General features: G+C 42.0%; 1 protein-coding gene across 1 annotated transcript in view; it reads left to right on the forward strand.

The window, feature by feature from the left end:
• sorcs2 (sortilin-related VPS10 domain containing receptor 2) overlaps positions 1 to 24,823 on the forward strand; it is a 409,650-nt gene that overhangs the window by 74,104 nt on the left and 310,723 nt on the right. Inside the window, exon 2 of the mRNA XM_030076136.1 lies at positions 21,059 to 21,126. Within this exon, the coding sequence (XP_029931996.1) occupies positions 21,059 to 21,126 (68 nt within the window). The remainder of the gene's footprint in view (positions 1 to 21,058; positions 21,127 to 24,823) is intronic.

Here is a 24,823-nt window from a genome sequence, read left to right on the forward strand (position 1 = left end):
TTGGCCTTTTAGTAATAAAGGTTTTTTCTGTTTGTGTCTGCTCTCTAAAGTATGACAGTGTATTAGGGCCGCTGTAATCTGAGAATTTCAGATTACAGTTAATCTCAGAATATTACCCCTTGAACTCAGGTAGGCTAGAAGTGAGACTAACCCACGATGTGAAGTGATCGTTTTTGCCATGCACCTTCAGGTTTTGGGTGGGTGTGAATGGAATGCAGATATTCCTTTACGTGTGACCACCACATCACCATCTCAGTCCGTCCTGTTCCTGCAGCAAGGTCACATTCCTTTTCCACTGGCTGCTGAAAGTCTGGGAAGGACAAAGCAACTTGATGGAAAGTGGGTTGTAAGGAAACGATAACAGTTCATCACAAAGAAGCTTCTGAAAGGCACTGAACATCAGAGCTTGATGAGAACAGTGTAAAACCACACGAGGTTGGATTGTCCTGTTTAACTATTTTTTTTGGGGAGTTGTTCCTCATCCGATGTGAGGGTCTAAGGACAGAGGATGTTGTATTTCCTGTAAAGCCCTTTGAGACAAATTTGTAATTTGTGATTCTGGGCTATATAAATAAATAAAATTGAATTGAATTGAAATTGAAGTATTAAACTGAACTGTCCAAAGCAGAGACTGAAAATAACGGAAACACATCAACTGAACTTCCAGTTTTGTTTACTTTTTGCTTAGCCTTGACTGTTTCCCATTACTCTTCAACAAATGAGCATTTAGTTCATATTTAAATTCAGATTTTCTTTTGTCAGCAGCTAATGGCCCTTGGACAATTGTCAGCAGAGTGTATCCTGAGAACATTTAGCATGGCTCCAAATTGGACTTGTAATTGCAGATGTGGCATATAGAGATTCAGTGTTTTTGCACTGGCATTTTAAATGAGGTGGGAGATTCAGATTGCCATTGGAGTTGGACTTGTCCCAGGCAGTTATTGAGATTTCATCATGTTGTCATGCAGATATAAGCTAGTATCATACAGATGGTAGCTGGTTGTCACTACGGGGCACAGACTTTAAAACTGGGCCTCCTTCGTCCTAACCACTTCTTTCTCACATTGTAAGATATATACAGTATATCAATACACTTTGAACTATAAGATCTTATTTATGTGTGTGCAGGGAAGAGGTCCAGACAGTGACACTGTCTGGACCAGCGTCAACTCCGCGACCAGTAACTGATTTTTTTGTCTCTGTCTCATCAAGACGGTAACATTTTTGGAAGTTGCCTGTGATTTGCCTGACCGTATGTCACTCAGAAAGTCAGCCAATCAGTGGAGAGATGCTGATTCTCTCTTGTGCTGCCAGAGCTCTGGGAGAAAGGCAAGAGAGAGGAGCTGTGAAACTATATTTAGCAGACCACAGGTACTCAAAACCACAAATACATCTTGCAGGGAGATCAACAGTTCAAATCAAACCCTGAAAAAGTATACAGCATGGGGCCTTTAAATCCCCATGAAATGACCTCACAACTTCTAGTATCTTAAATGGTGACATCATCTTGCACTATTCAACGAATGAAATCTTTGAATCTCGTCCACCCAAAATCCTATTGATTTGCACGATTGATTTGCATGTTCTGCCCAAACATCCTGTCTCAGCAGGAAATACACTATATTACCAAAAGTATTCGCTCACCTGCCTTTACTCATACTATGAACTGAAGTGCCATCCCATTCCTAACCCATAGAGTTCAATATGATGTCGGTCCACCTTTTGCAGCTATTACAGCTTCAACTCTTCTGGGAAGACTGTCCACAAGGTTGAGGAGAGTGTTTATAGGAATTTTTGACCATTCTTCCAAAAGCGCATTGGTGAGGTCACACACTGATGTTGGTCGAGAAGGCCTGGCTCTCAGTCTCCGCTCTAATTCATCCCAAAGGTGTTCTATCGGGTTCAGGTCAGGACTCTGTGCAGGCCAGTCAAGTTCATCCACACCAGACTCTGTCATCCATGTCTTTATGGACCTTGCTTTGTGCACTGGTGCACAGTCATGTTGGAAGAGGAAGGGGCCCGCTCCAAACTGTTCCCACAAGGTTGGGAGCATGGAATTGTCCAAAATGTTTTGGTATCCTGAAGCATTCAAAGTTCCTTTCACTGGAACTAAGGGGCCAAGCCCAGCTCCTGAAAAACAACCCCACACCATAATTCCTCCTCCACCAAATTTCACAGTCGGCACAATGCAGTCTGAAATGTACCGTTCTCCTGGCAACCTCCAAACCTAGACTCGTCCATCAGATTGACAGATGGAAAAGCGTGATTCATCACTCCAGAGAACGCGTCTCCACTGCTCTAGAGGCCAGTGGCGGCGTGCTTTACACCATTGCATCCGACGCTTTGCATTGCACTTGGTGATGTGTGGCTTGGCTGCAGCTGCTCAGCCATGGAAACCCATTCCATGAAGCTCTCTGCGTACTGTACTTGGGCTAATCTGAAGGTCACATGAAGTTTGTAGCTCTGTAGCAATTGACTGTGCAGAAAGTCGGCGACCTCTTTGCACTATGCGCTTCAGCATCCGCTGACCCCTCTCCGTCACTTTACATGGCCTACCACCTTGTGGCTGAGTTGCTGTTGTTCCCAAACGCTTCCATTTTGTTATAATAGAGCTGACAGTTGACTGTGGAATATTTAGGAGCGAGGAAATTTCACGACTGGATTTGTTGCACAGGTGGCATCCTATGACAGTTCCACGCTGGAATTCACTGAGCTCCTGAGAGCGGCCCATTCTTTCACAAATGTCTTGTTTCACAGTCTGCATGCCTGAGTGCTTGATTTTATACACCTGTGGCCAGGCCAAGTGATTAGGACACCTGATTCTGATCATTTGAATGGGTGAGCGAATACTTTTGGTAATATAGTGTACATCAGAGAAGAAAATCACAGTCCATTTTAATGGGGTCTTTAAGAAAGTACAGAAGATCATGAGGGCCACACCAAAATAAAATAAAAAAAAAATCATTTCTGAGATTAATCTCAGAATTCTTTTTGAATTTTGAAATTCTGCCTTTTTTCAGAAGTCTGATATTAGAGTCAGAAGTCTCACTTCAACATCAGAATTCTGCCTTTTTTTCTTATAATCCTGACTCTGAATTCTGACGTTTGTGTTCTGAGATTAATCTCTGAGATCAAGAAAAAAGATATTTTTCTGACACTAATCTTGATTTTTCTCATGTTGGAGAACATGTTGCTACTTGAGGTCATATTTCAGCCATCTTTTTTTTTGGTTTGTTTTGCATCAATGAGTGTATATGAATAAATCTGCACAAGAGGAAGCTTTCCTGCATGTGTGTATGGACTTGTGCGGGGCGTCTCCTTCCCTCCCTACTCAACGTGAGAACAAAGAGCGGGTGATGAATAATGTAAGGCTGTACAGTAGCTTGGCATCTCTCCTGGTCTCTGCCAGCCGAGCTGCGACTTCCACAGCCGCCGCCATGTTTATGGATGAGACGTCATGCACTGTACCGCAGGGACGGGTCGCAACCGAGCCACGCAGAAAAAACCTTCGCCATCTGCACCGCTGACATTTCCCAAGCCAGAGGGAGAGAGAGAGAGAGAGAGAGAGCAGCTGGTGTTCACCTCTTGCTTGCATGATCTCAAGTTGTCGTAATGTCACACTGCCATGTGGTTTGTATACAGGAACCACTTTGAGTCACATGACACATGTTGAAGGCACTGGACTCTCTTGTTAGTGTGTGTGTCTGTCCTTGATGCTGGTACCTTAGCACAGCTGAGCTGTGCAAGAAAAAACGGATTTTGTCTTTGATGCATGCAGTGACAACAACTCATTTCCATCCTCTGCTGAGTGTGTGCCACAGGTTGGCATGGCGACGGACACGTCTGTACTGCCGGTGTCAGCTGTGTCGTTTTCAGCACTGCCACCATGACATTTTTCCCTCCTGATGCACAGCTGGACTCTCCTCTGGATTTGCTCAGTCTGTGGCCCAGCCTGCGTTTACACAACGCCTTGTGTAGTTTGGTTAATGATGTGGCACCTCGCTTACTTCATGCACTTGGACTGGTCATAATAGGGTGCAAGGTCTGAAAACCTTTTTGTGAGAGCTTTTTTCATTTCACCTTGATGGACAGCCAGCTTGAAGCATGTGTCAGGGTACATTTGGGTTGCTCAGTGGATGAAGGGTGTTTGGGTGTTTCTACTTGTTTAGACTTTAACACTTGCTCTGAGCTCACTGTGCAGCTGGGTGGCCTTGGCCTGCAAAGCACAACAAAAAGAGAGGGAACATAGAGGAGAGCAGAAGGAGGAGGAGGACAGACCTACCCACTGTCAGGTTCTAGCTTATGTTAGCGTCTTATGTTAGTTTGTGTTTATGTCTACATATGTGCTCATGTACATGCCTGTTTGTATGTGCTTTATCTGCTGATGTAGTATACGTGCCAAGGGGAAGGGCAGTATTTTACCTGTCTGAGTAAAATATAATATATTACATAATGGAGCAGTAGCTTGTATTTTAAAATAATCAAAAATACTTCCCAGCAGAGACCAAACTTGAGATCAAAGATAATTTGAACAATGTCCCCTTACGCACTGAATAATATGATGATACACTGTGTCAGTTCAAAGTTCAAATAGCTAACATTATTGTAATTAGCTGCTGTTCACTGACTGTAAATAAATAAATAAATAAATAAAAGGATGTTTTGTTTTGTTTTTAGAATGTCATCCATTAAAACTTTTGAAAAACAATTTTTAAAAATCTTTTCGGTGTTGAAAAGCCTGATAAAATCAGACCATAACCAAGTTACTAACATACATTTGAACATGATGCTGTTTTCTATGTCTGTGACATAGAACCCACATGAAGACACATTAACACGCTGTCTAACTTAGCTATTTTTAACACGCATATTTTTACTTATCCTAATGCACATTACATTTCTTATTTTTCCTTTTCTATTTCTCATAACTTCACTAATTCCCATATATATTTTTATTTCTATTATGTGAGCAAGTGCAACTGACCAAATGTCCCCTGAGGGATCAATCAAGTATTTCTAATTTTGATTAAGATTTCTGACTAAAATACATTTGAATACAGCACTTAACACTAGAGTTAGGGATCTATATGTTACGGCAAGTCACCCTCACTTTCTGGGTTTCTCAGCTGGTGCAAAATGTGACTGCAGTAGAAAGCTAGAATTGGTTTGCTGTATGTAGAAAAAAAGTGAATCATTTGATTTTCATGTGTAATTACACTGACATTGCTATTGCGACATTGCTTTACTAACCCTAAATGAAGTGTGACAAGGCATTAAAGTAGGCTAGTCTCTTCTGAAAGGAGGGGGGGCGATAGGGATGGGTGGGGGTGCAGGTGGGTGGTATGGATGAGTATGGTTATTATTTGGGAGGTGCTGATGGCTTGTGACAGTAAGCAGGGTGTGTGCCTGCAGCTGAGCAGGGCCTGGCTGGAGGCGAGGGAAGCAAGGAAATGTCCCAGACACCACATACCCCTTTTCCACCAAAGAGGTTCCAGGGCTGGTTCGGAGCCAGTGCCTGACTTAGCACCGCTTCTTTGTTTTTCCACCGCCCAAGCACCAGCCAAACCGGTTCCAAATCGGTTCCAGGCAAGCACCAACTTCGAGCAGGGGCTAAACAGGGGCCAGAGAAAGAACCGATGACGCGACCCACCGCGTCATTGGTGGGCGGGGTTACAGACCCAAACGGGAACAGCGAACGCTATAAACGTATAGCTAAACGTAGTCGTTGTTTGTTCCGACCACGAATACGACGGGTAGCCAGCGATAATTGCGCTTTTTGCCTCTGGATCGCAATGTAGGCTTGTAAAGACACGAGCAGTATTTGCATCGCTACGATGGGTCATCCATTTGTTGTCCATGTTGGTTATTGTGATTCCGAGAGAGCGTCTCACACGCCCACGTGATCACGTTTTACGCTGACGTAATGACGTGGCTCTGACTTGGCTCTTGGCCAGTGGAAAAGCAAACCAGTTCTTTGTTGGAAGCAGTTAAGCACCGGCTCTAGCACCAACATCGAACTAGCACCAGGTTCTTTTTGGTGGAAAAGGGGCAACAGAGGCCAGACCATGAAACCCAGGAGGCCGCAGGGCTCTGGGGTGGACAAAGTCAGCCCTCAGGCAGGACACAGACACAGAGCAGCTTGGCCTGAGCAGAGGTAAAGCAGTGGTTTGTAAAGGGCTTGAAGGTCTTCCACGGGGCCCTCAGCAAAATGAGGAATATCTAAATTTATATGTGTTGTGCACCATTTAGGCATTTGCATCAGAGAAACAGCCACTACCTGCTTTCTTCATTTTCATTTTGTTCCTGGAAATATTAATGAGATCCTCAATATGCCACTATTGCGCATTGGCATACTGCAGTGTCAGATGTATGTGGAAGACCAAATGCATCAAATATGCCATTTGCATGTAAACAGCAACAAGTTGTTTTCATGTTGTGAACACAATTGCACATTTGTTGACTTTTTACATGTAAAATGTTGTGCAATACACAAACACTGTGTTGACATATTATTTGAGAATTTGGCCACTATGTCCATTTTGAGTCATTCTAAGCTGACCTGTGAGCAACAGCTAACGTGCGTAAATCACTGAACATGTCCTCATATAAGCTTGGAAAATGATTTGCTTAAGAGAGCAGAAGCCTAAGGAAGTTTAAATAGATCCATATGGTGATCTTTACTGGTCCATGTAAGACATCCACCAAGTTTGGTCCATTAGCTCCTTCCCCATGCCGTTGAAGATAGCTTCAACAGCAGTTTTCTGCTCCAATATGAAATAAGTGGATAATACTGGGAAACAACATGATTTGGAGTGGCAACCCAAAGCTGAAAAAATGTTTTCAAGGGTGCACAACAACACACGTTTGTTTCAGTTTCACTTTGAGCGCCCTCTTCAGCCAGCTGGTTTCCAAAATGAAAGAACTGTTTTCTTCCTGTTTGCTGCCACTGTTTCACCCTATATACAGAATATGAGACAGTACATCCAGATTCACCAGATCCACTTTCACATTCAAACAGTTATAAGAACTAAGCATGACCGCTGCTTCCTTATGTGACACTCACAGAGTCATGTTTGTAACTTGTTCATATTTTAGTTGGAAAGAAATAAGTCATGTTTTGAGAGCTGGTTTTGAAAGCAATATACATGTATGTAAAAAATGGAAGATATGTGTTCTGCAGTGGAGCTCCCAGTGAACCTGAGTGGGAGCATATAGACTTATGTTGAGCTCTGGAATATTAACAGACAAGTGTGTTGCCAAACCTGCACGTCAGTGGAAAGTGGAATCAGGTGAATTCATGCTGGGAGAGTACAAGGTACAGAGCTGAAAAGTATAAACAGATTTAAAAGGTTGTTTTGCAACCCAAGTAACACCTATTACAGCTGCTGCCATGGGAGACAGTGGATGAGAGAGAGAGAGCAATGAGGTGAGATGGGTTCAGTGTTGAGAGAGTCTGTCTTGCTTCAGTTGACAAGTAATGAAGCATCGCGGCCAAAAAGCACCAAACTCAATTAGCCGTGCTAATGCTCAGTGCAGTTGTAGCGATCACTTTAATCCTAATGTATTTACACAGCTTTCAGCCTGTCTGATTAGCCGCTGTGTAATGACGCCAGCCACTGGTCAGTTAGACATGCCTGCTTGTTGACTGTAGGATTCAATGAGTTAAAAATCCAATAAGTTAAAAAAAATCCATAAGTTAAAAAAATCCGTAAGTTAAAATCTGTTTCAGTCAATTCAAGGATACAAGGATACAAGGAAGTTTATTTGTCATTATACAACAGGTTGTATAGTGAAATTAAAATGTGGTTCCCTCTTGATTGATTAATTGATTAATTGTGTAGAAAATAGAATTATTAAGCATTTCAATTCAGTTCATTTCAGTGGTAAGGCGGGATGTACAGGGATGACAATCACTACTTCCCCTACTATCAGTACATCTACAACTAATATTCAGCATATAAATTATTAGAATCAGTGTGTCATCATCAGCCAATGTAGCACCACAGCAGTAGTTTGTGTGTAGTAGTAATAAATGAATGATGAACGAATAAATAAACGTGGACTAACTGAGTCAAAGGTAGTTTTAGTTTTAAGTGAGCTCTTTTTGTGCGTGGAAATATTTAACACAGTTTCTATTGACTTCCACAGTTTCCATAGCATTTCCTTTTGGCTTTGACTGGTCGTTGATGTTGTAGCCCTGTTCCGTTCTAGGAAAATGAGCTCTGCCCTACAAAATGACATTAATGTTGCCTAATGACAAAGTACAAAATTACTGTAGTCGCCACGGGAGTCAGCAGAAGTGAGAACATGCTAAAAAACATCTAAATAACCAATAACAACATTTCTCTTCTGCTCTGTTAAACAACCCCACTTGCAAACTTGAGCAAAAAATGTAGGATAAACTGTGCTTGAACCCCAGTTGGCGGGAACAGGGAAAACACTATGTATAATAATGTACATGGATAAATAATGTATCTGTTTCGTGTAATTAGAGCAGCTCCCAGAATGCATTTGCCCAAATTAGACCCTGGGAGTATTTCCACTGTGTTTAATGTTGCATTCAGTCCCCGTTACTCTCTGCTCCACTTATTCAAGTCATCTTTAACTCCCATTAACAAAACAATCGCAGCCATCGCTCCATTGTAAATAGCTGTGGTTGATAATGACATGTGGTTTTCTGCTGTCTGCTGCTGTGCTGTTGCAAAATCCAAAATAAGAGCATAAAGGAATGATATGGAAATATGATGCTGAGTATAATTTAAGAACAAAGACACAGTTTGTCTGTTTATCATGGCAAGTCAAAGCACACCTCCAGGGACCCCCAACTAGTGATGCTGGCTTCTGCTGATACAATTACAATTAAAATGCTGTCAACCAAATGACTAGAAACATAAATAACTTATTGAACAGAGAACTGATAAGATAATTGAACACCTGTGCATTAGGTCAACTTCATAGCACAGTTTTAGCTGTATTTCATGTGCATGTTGGATTAAGTTTGCTTCCCAATTGATTGGGCGCACCCCAAAACCCCACTAGCACAGGCCAGTTTTACCAATCTGACAGCACATATTCTAGCTAATCACAGTGAATCTGGCAATGGATTATCATCACAACTATCAGCACAAAAATGTTTTTTTATTTTTATTTTTTAAGTTTGCTGTTTGTTTTCACAGCTGATTTGTTTTCTCAGCAACAGTTACACAATTTGTTTAATAGCTACTACAGCTGCCATCCATGCTCCCTTTAAATGAAATGCTCTTGCTTTGCTGCTACACAAGAAGCGTGTACAAAAGGAGCATACCTCCAGCTAAATGTGATCCTGTGAGCCAGCAAGTGAGCAAGCAAGTTTCACCTACAGCTCACAGAAGTGCTTCACAACTAAAAAAAAAAAAAAAAAAACATATCAAGGATGGAGCAGGAGGGAGGGCCGGTAACAACATGTAAAACAAAGCAAAAACAAAAACAGAAAGGATGGGAGAAGAGAGAGGGAGGGAGAGGATCAGGGACTATGATAATGCAGAGGTGACAGCTGTTTAGCTGCAGCTAGCAGCTGTATCCACTAAAGGGGATGGAGCCCGAGCCAGGACAGGGTCCTGTCCATGTCACCATGCCAAGAGAGGTAGCGGGACAGAGGCAAAGAGAGGGCAGCTGCATGCAAAACCTGCAGACACACTCTTTCTAAAGCTGGACAGCTAATGATGCTTTATTAGCTGTGGGCATTATTGCCTGAAAATAATATTGTGATATTGTCTTGCACTTTGAGCACAGCACAGGAGTACATTCAGTGCAACACTAATCCCATTAGATGTTTTAGTGCCTCCCATTGAGGGTCAGATACTGCATAAGTGTAAACTATTTAAACTGTTTATTTTACCATTTAATTGTGCAGTAATTTACAACTAGGACTGTAGGACAAAAATTAAACAATGGAATATGCCTGTGTATATAAGGTTATATAAGTATACTTTTTCATCTTTTTTCATACTCCTCGTTGATAAGTAGTTTTTTGCTGTTATTGATTATTATATTAAATGCGCAACTCTATCAATCAAGTCTAAGCAAATATTCCCCACTGACATCCCTGCCTGCTGGCACACTGGCTTGTGAAAAGAGATCTGTTAACGCAACCAGGAAGTATTGTCTGTGACAGCTGCAAAAATCATGCCATATTTGAAATCAACATTCTTTTTTTTTTTCCATGATTCTGTCAGTTCCACTTCCACACAGCTAGCAGTCCGGCACCAGCACAGCGACCAGCAGGGCTACAGGCTGGTGAACACCTCTCTAGTGACAAACTTTGCACCGACACAAGTCAGTATAGTCAAGGTCAGACGTTTTGTGGGACATAAACATAAGAACACATTTTGGAAGGGGACTGTAATACCTTATAACTTTAATTACCTTAATTCCCTCATTCTATAGTAACCTACACTGCACAAAATGTTGTTTGAGCGACATTTGACTTTCGCAACGCATACACATGCTCTCCATCTCTCATCATCAAGCTTTCACACTGTTTTTAACATTTTTGTTCAAAATGTATTTTCTTTCTCTCATACGCAAACACAGGCCTCTGTCACTTTATGATTTATATTACACTGCCACTCAGCATGTGTATTAATCTAACTCACCTTGATTCTCTCAGCACTTGCTATAGATGTGGATGCTGCAGCCTCTGTCAGGTGCTTTGTGCTTCACACACTCTCTTGTATGCTTTGGAGAACAGAAGTGAGTTTGGTGACATACGGCTCGATATTTTGGGTGAAATCGGTTGGATTTGCTTTAATTGTTTGTGAAATCCTGTAGGGGTTGATTACTGTTTTGTAATTGGCGGGATGGCTGTATGTAGTCATGACCAGTATATGGATGTTGGTGATGTAGGAGAGACACAGAAAGAGAAACAGAGAGACAGAGACAGTTGCTGTTTTACCATCTTCATTTATTCGGAAACACAGATGTTTATGCATTGTTGTAATAGAGAAGCTGATTTTGCCATTTTTCTTTTTATGGCCAAGATAATGTTATGGCTACAACCAGATGTAGGCCTGAACAAGGAGGCGCACACACACACACACACACACACACACACACACACACACACACACACACACACACACACGGGGTACAACAGCAGTGTCGCACACTTCTAAACACACACTTTTGGCTGCAAATATCCTCCACACAGGTGGTCTTTCTTTGTCTCTCTCTTCCTCCACCTGCGCTTTCCTCTCCTTTATGTTTAGATTCCCCACCTAGTATTCCTGTCTTGAAATATTTTTATTGGAAATTGAACATTACACTTCAACATCTGTCTACCTGGAAGTAAGGAGAGAGGTTTTTATGGTCATGTGCATGAAGAAGAAAATAGCATGCACCCATGTATTTATTCTATCTATTTATCCTCAGTGGCTCTTTTTTCCCATCATCCCATGGCAGCATTCAGACAGGGTGCTGACAGAGTTTGTGTCAGTTAGTGACAGCCTGCTCCACATATCTGACAGTGACAGAAACATCACACATCTCACTCTGTTTCCATATTCAAAGGCATCTGCTCTGTGATACCTCTGAGTCCTTTTGGCATGTTGGAAGCGTATGGCTGTAACGTGCTGTCATTTGGGGTTCCCACACTTCACAAAAGCCAAGCTTAAAGGAGTAGTTCACCCCAAACTGGAAGTTATGTCATTATCTGCTCAATGCATTCAGGTGAAACTCCTGTTTTGGTGGGACAAAGTGCAGGGAAGGATCATTCACAAGTGCCAAGTGCCAGGATTTCAGTTTGGGAGAAAAACAATTTTATATGAAGGGACAGGCGGGTGAGAGAGGATGTTCAATGATTTGTGAAGGTTTTCCTGGTTGAAAATTAAATTTACACCCATTAGAACAGGATGACGTCACTATACAAGTCATTTGAGGTCATTTCACGGGGACTTAAAGTTTGAACGAGCATCAAACACAAAACGTTTTAGCACCTGGATGCAACTGAACCAGGAAGTGGGCTGATTGTGTTTACATCTGCCTAATGATACGTGTCCACAGAATCAGTCATTTCCATGCTTCCCATTCATTGTCTGTGTAGGCAGCTGTGCAATGGATTCTGGTAGTGTTGTGTTGCATTTCAGGAGACGGGACGTCATGTCGGCCTCCCCATTTGCATAAAGTTGAGGTCTAGGCTTCTTTATGAAAATTACAGGCACCTAGCGTGACTTGCTGCTTCTGGAAAACTCCAGCGAAACTTTTTAACTAACCATCATCGATCCGAAAGGAAGACAGATTCAGCAACTGCAAGGTTTATTTCTCACATCAGATGTTTTCAGAAACACATTTCATTGAACTGTTTTGGTAATTTCAGAGAAAGTTTCAAAAACAGCTGGTCTGGGCTGAATCCAGGAGACGACAGCCCACTAGTGAAGCGGTTGTCCAATCAGGTGCAGCTTCGATATGTTTGTGCGGTTATAGACAAGAGAATCTGTCAATCATCCAGAGCAACACATCCATCAAGTGTCTAAATCTGGGAAGCAGCACAACGCCGAGATTCATGGTTCATGCAAATCATCATGCTGAGGCTTTGCTTAAACTCCAAATCCAAACTTGCACCCCAAAACCGTTGACCCAGTGGTCTGACTTTCTTGGCAGGACTGACTGAGCTGTTTGTACCCTGCCTGATGCATGTGGAGCATGCCCGGCCTCCTCAATCTGCTCCTGCTCTGGAGAATTACAGCACAGAGGGAACTGCAGTCCAAATCTAGGCAATGTCATATATCCCATCAAGTTTCCACCTGAAAACACTGATTACTTAGAGCCAGGTTAAGCTGGGTTCCCAATCCCAGTGGCCCCATCAAATCTCATCACTGCACTCCCTGCTCCATCCCCTCCCCCCAGAGGTGAAACCGATGGACAGATTTGAGGGCCAGAGGGCTTGTTTTAATCCCTCAGCCTCATCGATTAACGTCTCCACTACAGCCCTCTCTTATTTTATTTCTGAGGCTGGACTCTTAGCCCCCCTGTCTGACTATCCATCTCCTGCTTTTCCCCTCTTTTCTCTTTCTCTCAGGTCCTCTTCATCTCCCCGTTCTTGCTTTTTATAGATAGCCTCCTCCCTCCAGCTCTCCATTTCTTCACTGCTTTCTTTGTTTCACACGTTTTCTTTGTCTCTTTGTCTCTCCATCAGTTTCTCACCATCTCTCACCATCTCATTTCTCTGCCTCCTCATGTATCCCATCTTTCTCTTTAATGCTCTCTCTCCCTCCCCCTCCCCTTCCATCTTCTCTCTCGGTCTCAGAGGCCTCGGGCTCCCAGCAGTGGATTATCACACATCTAAGGAACTCAGCTCCCGTAGTCCTGTTGGTCCAATTAACTGTCGGATAGAGCATCAGTCAATCTACTGGAGTCTCCATGGACAATATTATCCCAGCGTTTACTTACACAGACATATGTATTTGCATGTATTGGATGGTTGTTGTTCGGTAATATATATTTGAAATGGGTCTTAATGATACCTTTCGAGTCACAATGTAATAGTAGTAGTGTGTTCTTTAAAAGGGTGTTATCAAAGATAGTCTGTTGTTTGATAAACCCGCAATTTAAGAAAATCAGAGGAGGATGCATGTGCATTTGCGTGAATATTATAAACTCAAACTATTCCAGGCTCTTCCTTGTGATGGGTAAACAAGCTTTTGATTGGATCAGAGCTTGATTATAGTGATTATTCCGATATTTAAGGGATAGCAACGAGGAATGGAAAAAAGAAAACCACAGAGACATAGGGAAGCCTGAAGATCAAAAGCAGAAGACTGAAAGAGGGAGGTACCCGACAGGCATGGAAGAGGAGGGGGTTAGTTAACCACAGTGAAATCATCCCATCAAGCATCTGACAAAAGGACATGCGCAGAAGGTGACCATGTTCTGCGTCAACCCAAACAGGCACTAATTTGTCACAACATACTGTTATGGCAGGGTAAAAATTCATATTAAAACAGTTTTTTCCACAGTTTTGAATGGATATCAAAAAAAATATTAAAGTCCCAATTTCACAAAACAATCCTGGTACCAGCTCTGGATGTCTGTGGATGTCATCTCAACTTTTATTTTGGCACCAAAATTGCAAAGAGGGTTACAAAAATAATTTCCCACTGTACAGTACAATCCATTATTGTATGAAACATCATTAAGGTGGTTAGTCAACCGAAGATTTTTTTTCTTCAGATATGTGAATGGGACAAAAGAAAGAGAAAGGCAAAGACAATGCTGTGCTACCTACTGCTATACACCTGGTGTCCAGATGTACTCGTACTGTACGTCAGCCTGTGTAGACGGATTCCTGTAAGTAAGGTCAGAGAAGACCACCAAGCCTTTGTGTGGACGGAGAACAGGCCAAGCAGAGGCAAAGGTCCATGTAATTGCTCCCCCACACCTCCCCTCTTCGCCTGAGCAATTTAATGAATGGTGGCAGTCTCAAACCACTGTTAAAATGGTAAGGAGTGTGTGGGTCACTGCCTAGCCTCAGATAAAGAGAGTAGTCAAGGACCAATGCAAAAACGAGTCCAGCCAGACGTGTCCATTCAGCGGTGACTGGCATCCTTAAAGCTGCTACTGAATGAAAAGGATGGGTGCAATAAGGAACCATTCTGAAGAAGGAAATACATTGTTTTATGTCAGTGAATGTGTGTGCGTGTACCCAAGAAAGGGAAGAGAGCGATGTAAAAAAATTAAAACAAGCAGTAGCATGTCCTTGTGAGAAGAATTTTTGACCTTTGCAGTGAAGGCATTTTGGGAGGTGATTTGAATTAGGACAAGGTTATCAATGCAAGGTCCTTACAAGTATAGTAATACTGATGTATGTGTATGTATGCGTGGTTGAGTGCATGTGTATGCAACTGATTTCCATATGTGTGTATGTATGTGTGTGTGTGTATGTATGTGTGTGGGTGTATGAAAAAGAGTGTCATGAAAGTGTCAGAACAAAGTAATTCCCAAATCAAATCAGCTGGGATTTTACTTTTCTTCCCCAAGAGAATCAAGTGGCCTTTTTTTTTTTTCTTCTCGGAAATAGACAAAAATGAGTTCCCCCCGTTTTCCAGACTGTGATGAATTGTTTATGTGTGTGGTCTGTTCCTGGAGAATGTGAATCGCCCCGGGATGGGAGGTGGGGACGGGGCGGGTGTCACACACTTCGATGGAGCAATTGTATTTCACCGTTTTGGCTTTAAAAATGAATGACTGCATTCTTTCTTCTGGCCCAGTGTCTCAGAGTCTGTCTGTCTGTATTTCCCCCAGTGTCCTCTTTTAACATTTCTGTCCGTCCACTCCTCAATAGCTGATTGATAGCATTCCATTGAATCACAGTTGATGGGAATGTCCTGGGGACAAATAGTGGTTGTTGAGTTAGAGTTCATGGTCAACTATTCTAGCAGGCTATGTCTCAATGGGGTCTCTTGTAACTCTTGCATTGGGTTATCCAGGGGTCCTGACCGCCCTGTTGACTTTTCTCCAATAATGCCATCAGGCTCATTGTCTACCAGCTTACAAACAAGAAACCCACTGTGGCTGATTATGTGGCCTCAGTATTACAAGATGGTTACACAGGGAAATAGTCCATCCACAGTGGTTAGCTTAGGTCAACAGGTTCACCACAAACCTCCTTCTCATTTGTTATCTGAATAAATGCAGGATATTGAGAGATTTTCTGTCATTACTCACGAAAAATCTGCTCTCAGATGTCGTTAACTTCAGCTTGGCATGTTTGCCGATACATGCTGACTCTAAGTACGGCTCTGTGATTTATTCATATTGAATTACAACTGACTGGCATAGCATTGCATTTCCAAAAAACAGGGAGATGTTTTTAGTACTGATATTCTCAGTCTGTGCCAATTCTGCCCTTCAGTCCAATAAACTGTAGGTAGAGGCTGCCAAGTTATATTCTTACACACCGGTCTGCACACTTGAGGCAGTAAAGGAATCTGGCTTCTGTGCTGTTCAACAGTTTTGTCAGTGTGGGTAAGTACACTCCTGCCAAATAAATGCTCCCTCTGCCTCCTGCCCACAGTGATTTATGGCAGACTATGTCCTTGCCCTGTCCACTTCATCCCCAAAAGAAAAATCATTTTCCAAATGAGCAGAACTTTGGCCTGAAAGAACAGTGAAACATAGGGAAAAAGATGCTGAAATTTCATTGGGCCGCTGGATGAAAAACCGCAGGAATGGTGACATTCAAATGAATGATGTGTGTGTCAGTCTCTCCAGGCCAATGGAGTGAGAGAGAGGTCCTTAAAATTATTTTTTCACGTTCTCCTTTACATGTAAAGGATGCAATTTGATATATAATGCACAAACAAAAATGTAATCTAAAATATTATATGCAGAGCTCACTTTTTTCCCAGACTCCAGATGTGGTTTGTGTCAGATCAGAAGGATGGAAGCTGTTCAAGGCTTTCTAACCCAGCCCAGCGATATAGTACATGTAATGGCAGCCTTTGCATGAGTGGATCACCTCAGTTTGACGCAAACATTCATCTCAGTGTTTACATGCACCTTAATCATCGGGTTTCGAATTATCTCACTTACCCCACTTTCCATAACAGGGGTAAGAGAGTCAGCATAAAGAAGATAGAATTCTCCTGGAGAAGCCTTATTATTGTGTCATATAAACCCATATGCCAATATTGGAACAGTTTTTTCTAGGAATGAGCGAGTACACCACTATCTGTATCTCTATCTGTATCTGTATAACCATCTACATTATCTGTATCCGTATCCGTACTTGGAGCGGGCGGGGCCTAAACCGGAAGTGGGTGTGGCTTAAACCGGACGTGGGTGGGATTTGACCGGAAATGTGTGGGGCTTACATCAGTATGTCATTTTAAGTCTGAAATTGATACGGGTTGATCAGAAGTTGCTATATTTATTGTTTGTTAGAAAAATATTTACAGAACAGCCTCAGAAGCTTCAGATCAATGTTTTTGATCACAATAGAAAATAAACTATTTACAGAACAAGTTTTTTATAAACACAGAACATGAATATTCTTAAGTGCATCAATGAATACAACACGTGCAGTAAGCAATTATAAAGTACAAAGTAAAATGCAATGAACAAGAGTTTTCATACTCAACATAACTTTCTTTTTTCTTTTTTAATTTTTCAATTTTTTTATAATCAGTGATTTTTTTTTTTTACTACCTAACGTTCTTATAATATAAAAAGCTTAATTTGTTTTTATACAACTACTGTATTTATTTTTTTATGAACTACAGTGAGAAGGTGTCAGACTCTCAGTGCATGCAGCCAAAATAAAATCAATATAATAATGTACTTTGTGTGTTCAGCTAATGTATGTGTGTAAGTGGTCTGTGTGTTAAGACTGTGACTCTGCACCGTGTCCAGTATGAGCAAAGTTTTCTAACTGACTTTAAATCAAAAACCAGCTCTTAAGAGTGAACAGATGGTTAAAAAAACAAAAAAAAACAAAAAACGAGCGTTGTGTCGGCAGTGAGAGACGCGACGCGAGTCGCATTCAGCCTGTCTGCTCAAAAGCAGCGCATCTTTTACCAATCAAGTTTAGCAGAAACTCTACTGACTATCAGTGATTACAGACCGAGGGAAGAGCGAGCTGGAAAACACCTGACCGCTACTGAAGAGAGACACAACGTGAGCTGTCTCACCTGAGTGAGTGACAGAGAGGCTGTCACTGAGCACGTTTACATGCACACCATATTCCTGTTTTATTCGGAATAGCTATCTGCAATATTCCGGTTGCGCACGAGTCATGTAAACACGCACCGAACCCGATTAAGGTCATATTCCTGTTGGAGAGAATTCCGAATCAGACCCCTGGCATATGCCTGTTCCAACCATAATATTGTGCCATGTAAACACCTTAGTCGGAAAATGCCCCGTACCGGAATATTCAGTTACATCTGTGCATGCTCGATTCACATGGAATCCTGGGGTGTCTTTGTTGCTATGGTGACTGCAAGCGGGGGAAAACGATATGGCGAACAGCATGACGAAAAGCAGCAAGAGCCAGAAGACTGCAGTCTGCCCTCAGCTAAAGAAAGACTTAAATATCATGGAGGATATCGATGGGAGAAAACACAGAAATTTTTGAAAACTCAAATGCATATAGCCTGAGCTATCAGCTTAAACTTAAAAAAGGAAAGGAACCAAAGATTGACTTGGGGTGGCAAAAATACAAAGTGTGGAGGGTGGAGCATCCTTATACCAGGGCTCCAGTGCACTGTTGCTTCTCCACTGGTGAGAAGCTTTGCAAGAGTATCTCACAAGAAGAGCCACATCTAAGCAGATGTGAGTCAGTTTCCACAGACCTAATCTGAGTCTTAGTAGACCAGTGACTGATCAGGGAAGTGTTGCTATATGCTGCATGACTATGCAAGCCTCGCGCAGTGGCTCTGTAGCAAAATCAAATATGGATGCTATGTAATCCCTCAACAGCACAGAAAGTTTTTCAAAGAGTTAAAAAGGTTGAGGAAAAAAAAGGTTGTATCCTGTCATTGCATCTGTTAGAGCTGTTACTAAGGTTGTTACCAAGCTTGGCAAGCAGATGCTGCTTGGGGAAATGTCCTCTGTTCCGGTCTGCTGGACTCCATAAACATCTTTGGAAGCCAAGCTCCACCAAGGGCTGGAACTCCTGAGTTTGGGTTGCTTTGAGCCAAGTGCCTGGAGACTCCGCTGAGTGGCTTTGATGACAGTCTGTGTTGTGGAAATTGGTTTAGAGCTCTCAAAGCTCATTCTGTATGTTCCCAGCTGTGGGGCTCTGCGTTGACCAACCCTGGGTTGTGTGCAGAAAAACCTCTTTTACAGCACAGTGTGGTCTTTAAAGACTGGTTCCGCCTCAGAGGAAGTCTTATGAAAGTTGCTTTGGGCTGCTGTCTGCATGCTAAAAGGAAGTGAATGCTCATGGCTCTGTGGCCCTACCCCAACACAAGAAGGCAAAATGAAAGCCTTGGGCCATAATTTATGCTTGAGGGCAGGTTTTAAAGGGCTAGATGTTCTCACATGATAAAAACATATTTGTGGAAATATTCTGGCCAACTATCTTACAAAGGGTAACAGCAGTGCCTTCATCACATCTGACTTCACCAGACATTCACCTCCTGAACTCATCTGTTGTCCTTCACTCTCTGAGGGGACCACCCAGACTTTCACACTGGTGCTCTTGCATTTGCTCCATGAAACTGAAACTGTGTATTGTATTCATCCAAAGTGTGTGATTGAATACCAAAAAAACAGCATGGAATATGAGTCACAATACTGTACCATCACCACAAGGAATATAGAGATGTAAACTATGGTCATGTCCTGATAGAGCGATTTGTTTGCCCAGGATGAGATTTATTCCATTTTGCACAGTTGCAGAGTGACTGCCTAGGAGCAGCCACCTTCAACCCAGCCAGCCGCTGGCAGCTGCCTGTGGGCACGGCCCCTTAGCCAATCAGCTGCCCTCAGCCTGAAGGCAGGTTGGAATTTTTCATTCGCTCCAATACCTAGAACTGCAAGCCAGCCTGTCAATCACATCTCCAAGCCCTACTGTACTGCCTGACCCACTGGCACTCAGAGTCACGGCAACACAAATCCCAGCAGACCTTGCTGTCAAGAGCAGCAGATCTCAGAAATATGAAAGACAAGTCTCTGATCCAGTGAACATGCATAGGGTTTACACTGTGGACCCAGATGTCTGGGTTGTATAAATAATGGATTCTAGGTTTCTATGGAATTTTGAGCATGTCCTCCATCCTCCAAAACAAACCTGAGTTCCACTTGAATTGAGATTTTTATAATCACAGGGCCCCCCAAAAAATGTTGTGGATTAAAACTAAACACATAATTTGGCTTGCAGAGGGGAAGCTGGAAGAAATACTCAGAGGGAAGCACTGAGCAGTTTTGTAGAATTAAAGTGGCAAGCAAGACAGTTACTTGTTCAGGGTAATAATTTGAGGGTGTTTCTCCAAACACCTTCAAACAAAACTCAACGTTAAAATCAGCATCAGGGAAGGCAGGCCTCCTTTAGCTCCAAATATAAAATCTCTTGCCAGTATTTATGCAGCTGTATTGACTCACCAATGGCTCTGAAATAGGTGCATTGATTAAATATGTCTCCTGAAGTTTTGTTTTCTCTAAATCTGTAAGCATTTCATCCCAGATTCATGTCCAGATAAAATGAGAAATAACCTTTCTGAAACATGTTTTTTAAACTTTTAATCAGCATTTTGGACTCTGACAGCTCAGAGATATTTCCTGCAAACTGTATAAATATAAACTGTATAAACTGTATAAACACTAATTACTAATTTATAGTTTAAATTTTATTTTCTTTCAAAATAGATTTTATTTTATTTTATTTATTTATTTATTTTTATTTATGTTTTTTTTTTTCTTGAAAATTTGCTGGTCACCCTTTTCCCATGCTGTTGAAAGAAATCTAGTGAATTTTCTCAGATCTGAAAAGTTTGGGTTAGCCATTGTGATGAGCAAATTAGCGATGAGCAAATTAGCAAGAAATGACACTAAAAATTGGCATGAAATCAGTAAAAATTTACAAGAAAAATTACCAGAAAATGACTAGAAATACTAAAAGTACACACAAAAAAATCCATCAGAAAATTTGCAAAAAGGATACAATTACAAATTACAAAAAGTCCTGAAAACCAGCAAAAAATCTATTTAAAAAAAATTAGAAAAGAAAAATAGCCAAAAATTACCAAAAAATGAATAGATCAGTATCAAAAAATACCAAAAAAACGAATTACCACAAAATTGCCAAAAAAAAAAAAAAAAAAGACCCAAAAAATGAAATATAAAAAGACAAGGTGAAATAAAACTGCTCAGGTTGTTCATCCTTTTGACCTACAATGATCTATTCATGGTAAAACATAAGGGCCCCAAAGAGTTTTTGGCTAGGGCCCTCAAATGTCTAGGGAAGGTGGGAAAGTGCACATGACAGCCAATGAAAACCTTTCCCCACAACTGATTTGCCAACCAACTGCTTTGTTTTTCCATTACACTTGACTCATCATCATTCTCCTATACTCTTCTGCAGGTCATCCTGATCCTGACCAAGTACTACCATGCTGATTCCACCAAGGTGCTGGAGAGCTCCCTGTGGAGGTAGGCCAAATGTTTACACCATGTTTGCTTTTGTTGGATGGCTTTATATGTTCAGTCTGGCCTCAGACCCTTGTAGGTCTTTCATAGGCAAGCAGCTTCCCTACAACAGCAAGGTCAGTGTGGGTCTCCTCTATTGCTCTGCTGTGCTTCTTCAAGGAGATGATATGTCAAGTGCTAGGACGGACAAAACATCAGCAGGCAGCAATGAGCAAAGGGTGGACAGGAGAATGGTGCTGCAAGGCCAGAGTGGGCATCTGTTTGGGCAGATAGCATATCAGCATGGCACAGGGCAGGATGGCGGGCACCAGCAGTGCCAGGGAAAGGGGTCAAGTCTGGCTGGCAGAGCTTCCTCTATTTAGCAGAGTTGCTGCTCGCCAACAACACTTCACACTTCTCTTGTGTTCAAGCTCAAAAAGCAAGGCATCTATTCCCCCGCCATAATGTAGTTTTTGCTTTGAAATATTTCCCATGGAATATATTTTCTACATACAGATGAGTGACAAATTAAAGGAAAATCCTAAATAAATGTGGCTTGATGTGTTGGGTCACAACAAGCCACCAGAGCAGCTTCAAAGAGCCTTAGCATAGATCCCCCAAGTCTCTGGAGGGATGGAACACCATTCTCCCAAAAGATACTCTACATAGAGAGGGATATTAAAGTTATAGTGCATAAATCCGAACAAATGCCCAGTTGAGAGTTAAGTGGTGCCATAACTATAGACACTGGTCTAACAGAGGATGTGGAAAAACATAATATTGTAAGTGGGTGAGTGCATGTGTGGTATATACCAAGAAAACGCTACAGGACTAAACGCTTGAACCCTACAGTGAGGGCGTCTGCTGGCATCTGCTTCCCTTACCAGGAAAATGCCCCCCACAACACGACAGAGAGGGAGCACGACAGAGAGGGGAGGGAGAGAGAGCTTAGAGGGAGAGAGAGTTATTCTGAGTGATCACCTTTATGCTGTGATGAAGCATTTGGAGTGGTGTCTTTCAGGATGATGATGCCTCCATCCACAGAGCGAGAAGGGTCTCTGAATAGTTTGATGAGGATGAAAATGATGTTAATCATATGCTATCGCAGTCACCAGATCTCCATCTAGATTTTAGACCAATGTGTTCGAAGGAACTCTCCACGACCATCCTGAACACACCAACTGAGGGAATATTTTTTGGAAGAGTGATGATCCATCCCCTGGTATAGTTCCAGAGACATTGAAAATCTATGCCAACAATGAAGCTGTTCTGGTGGCTAATGGTGGCTCAGCACCTTACTAACACACTTTATATTGTTTTTCCTTTAATTTGTCTGTATATAGCATTTCTGAACATGATACTTGTGGGTAGTTGGGTGAGTTTGTGGTTGGAAAATTTGTCCTTTGAACAAATTTAGTTTGAAACCTCATGTAGGCAGGGACGTGTAGGCAAGTGTCCTTGAGCAAGATACTGAATCCCTACCAGCACCATGGGTGCTTTTCTGTGGTTGATTCTGCCTCTGACCGCCTTGTGGTGGGGTGGTGATAGGGTGGAGGGCTTGGATATCCCCAAAATGCAATACTACATTTCATTACAGAAGCTTGAGGGAATTGGCATGACTGTGTTCACACTGCTTATTCTAGATGGTTAAAATTATCTAGACATTCACAGGCACATGCATAGAGCAAAACTGTGTCTGATGGCAGCACTTAATTCATGCCATTCACCACACTGAGGGCTCCATGACTTCAAAGCTTCAGCTTCTCATTAGCACTGACTGCCTGTTTCCCCGGAGGACAGATATGAATAATGTACATATTTTCCTCCTTCACCTGTTGATGTTTTAATTGTTGCGATGTATGAATAATGCTCCAGATTCACCATTGGACAGGCCTCTTGAGGAAAAAAAGAGGAAAAAAACATAGCAAATGGTAGAATTCAATCTAAATCGGCACAGACAACAAACAAGGCGGTTGGCTGCCTCTTGACATCAGCGTCCGAAAAGCAGAAATTACCATGAAATTAGCATGTTTCTGAGAGGGCCCACGTGGATTGTGGGACCATGTCTGTGTTGGTATTATGTGTGGTGAGTGAGCCTCAGTGCCTGTAGCTGTCAGCTTGGCATGGTATGTGGATAGCCATAATCCACTGGCTATAGGCTTTGAAGTCCCGGGGGCTCCGGGATCAAACGAAGAAGACGGGGGGAGATGAATAGGCTTGCCGTCTTGCTCTGTCAGGTGGCGTAGATCAAGATGCCAGGTGCCACATGGGGGAGAAGTTAGCAGCAGAGAGAGGAAAGAAGTTTTTCAAAACAGGCGAGTCAGTGAGCTGAGGTCCTTTTTGATCGGTGGTGGTCTATGGAGGCTTTTCCTGTGGGTAGCTGTGTCAATAAGCAATGCAGCACGAACTGTGTCTTCAGGGTTGACTAAAGCGTCAATCTATCAACCAGCAGTGGGGACAGTCTGGGGTTAGACCCACATATTTGTTTGCCAGGATCATCTGGACACAAAAAATTGGATCATATCCAGTCAGTGTTATTCATCTGCACAAGGAGGGAGGTTGGACGGGAGAAATTATTTCAGGATTCAAGATTCCTTTGTTGTCATTGCAAATTGAGTAGCAATCCTCCTGACCGTGCATTCACACATAATTGCCACTGTGGAGTAGGAGGAGTTTGCTCAACAGTCGGTAAAACGTGCAGTGAAACCTGCCTCACCCTGCTTGAAGGACTCTTCTGTTGTGGTATAAATGCTGTTTCAGAGGCTTTTACACCTAGACAAAATGAATCATTGTAGCAGAATTAGAGGTGAACAGTTATGGAGTACGTTGAATATGACACTGAAGTCGTTATCTTCTTTACCAGCTTTTACGACAGAAAAAACAAGTTGTCGTTTCATCTTGAATTAAGCTCATCCGATGCTTTCGTTGGTTTTCCTACTTACTCTAGGTTTCGTTTTTATTTTTCCAACTGTTTGCGCTTGATTGTGTGTTTTGTGTTCATAGATATTGTTTGTGCTGTTTTGTTTTTGGTGAGTAAGACGTCATTTTTTTATTTGATTATATAAAGGGATGATTACGCTCTTTTCTATGGAATGTACCTGTGTCCTCATTACTGTTCAAAGAACCTAAACATGAACATAAACATGAGATTTTCAGATAAATACTGAATATTTCAAATTTGTTGGCTACAATTAAAGTGGTAATTTGCAAGATTTCATGTCAATTAAACGATGTGGGTGGGACTTTCTGTTGATGGAATTTAAGGCGTAGGTGCAGGTGGCGTTTTCTTCATATACTCAGCCATGGTGGCTATTGCTGCTCATGCTAACGACTCAGTTCTTCTTCTGTTCATTCCAAACCAAGGGGAGCCATACACACATCATGTCCTGTATGTCAGAGGAATGTTCTACCCAACACGAGGTGTTCAGAACAGCAAAAGTAAAAGCTCTCATGAACTTGCTCTTTGAATCATTGCTGCGTTGGAGAGTAGTAAATACACATTTCTTTACATGAAAATGTCACGGAGTAATCCTTTAAATATATTTGATTTTATCACAAAAATTAACCACTTTCAGAAACCCACAAGCATGTCCAAATTTTAAACTAGGGGTAGACAGATACCAATACTGATTATTAGCATTTGAGGACACTGATAACTAATATTTAAGGCTGATTTTCATATAGTCAATTTGACTGCATTTGACTTTAGCAAAAAATACGT

This window comes from Myripristis murdjan, chromosome 18 (genome assembly GCF_902150065.1).
Source record: "Myripristis murdjan chromosome 18, fMyrMur1.1, whole genome shotgun sequence".
Lineage (NCBI taxonomy): Eukaryota > Metazoa > Chordata > Actinopteri > Holocentriformes > Holocentridae > Myripristis > Myripristis murdjan.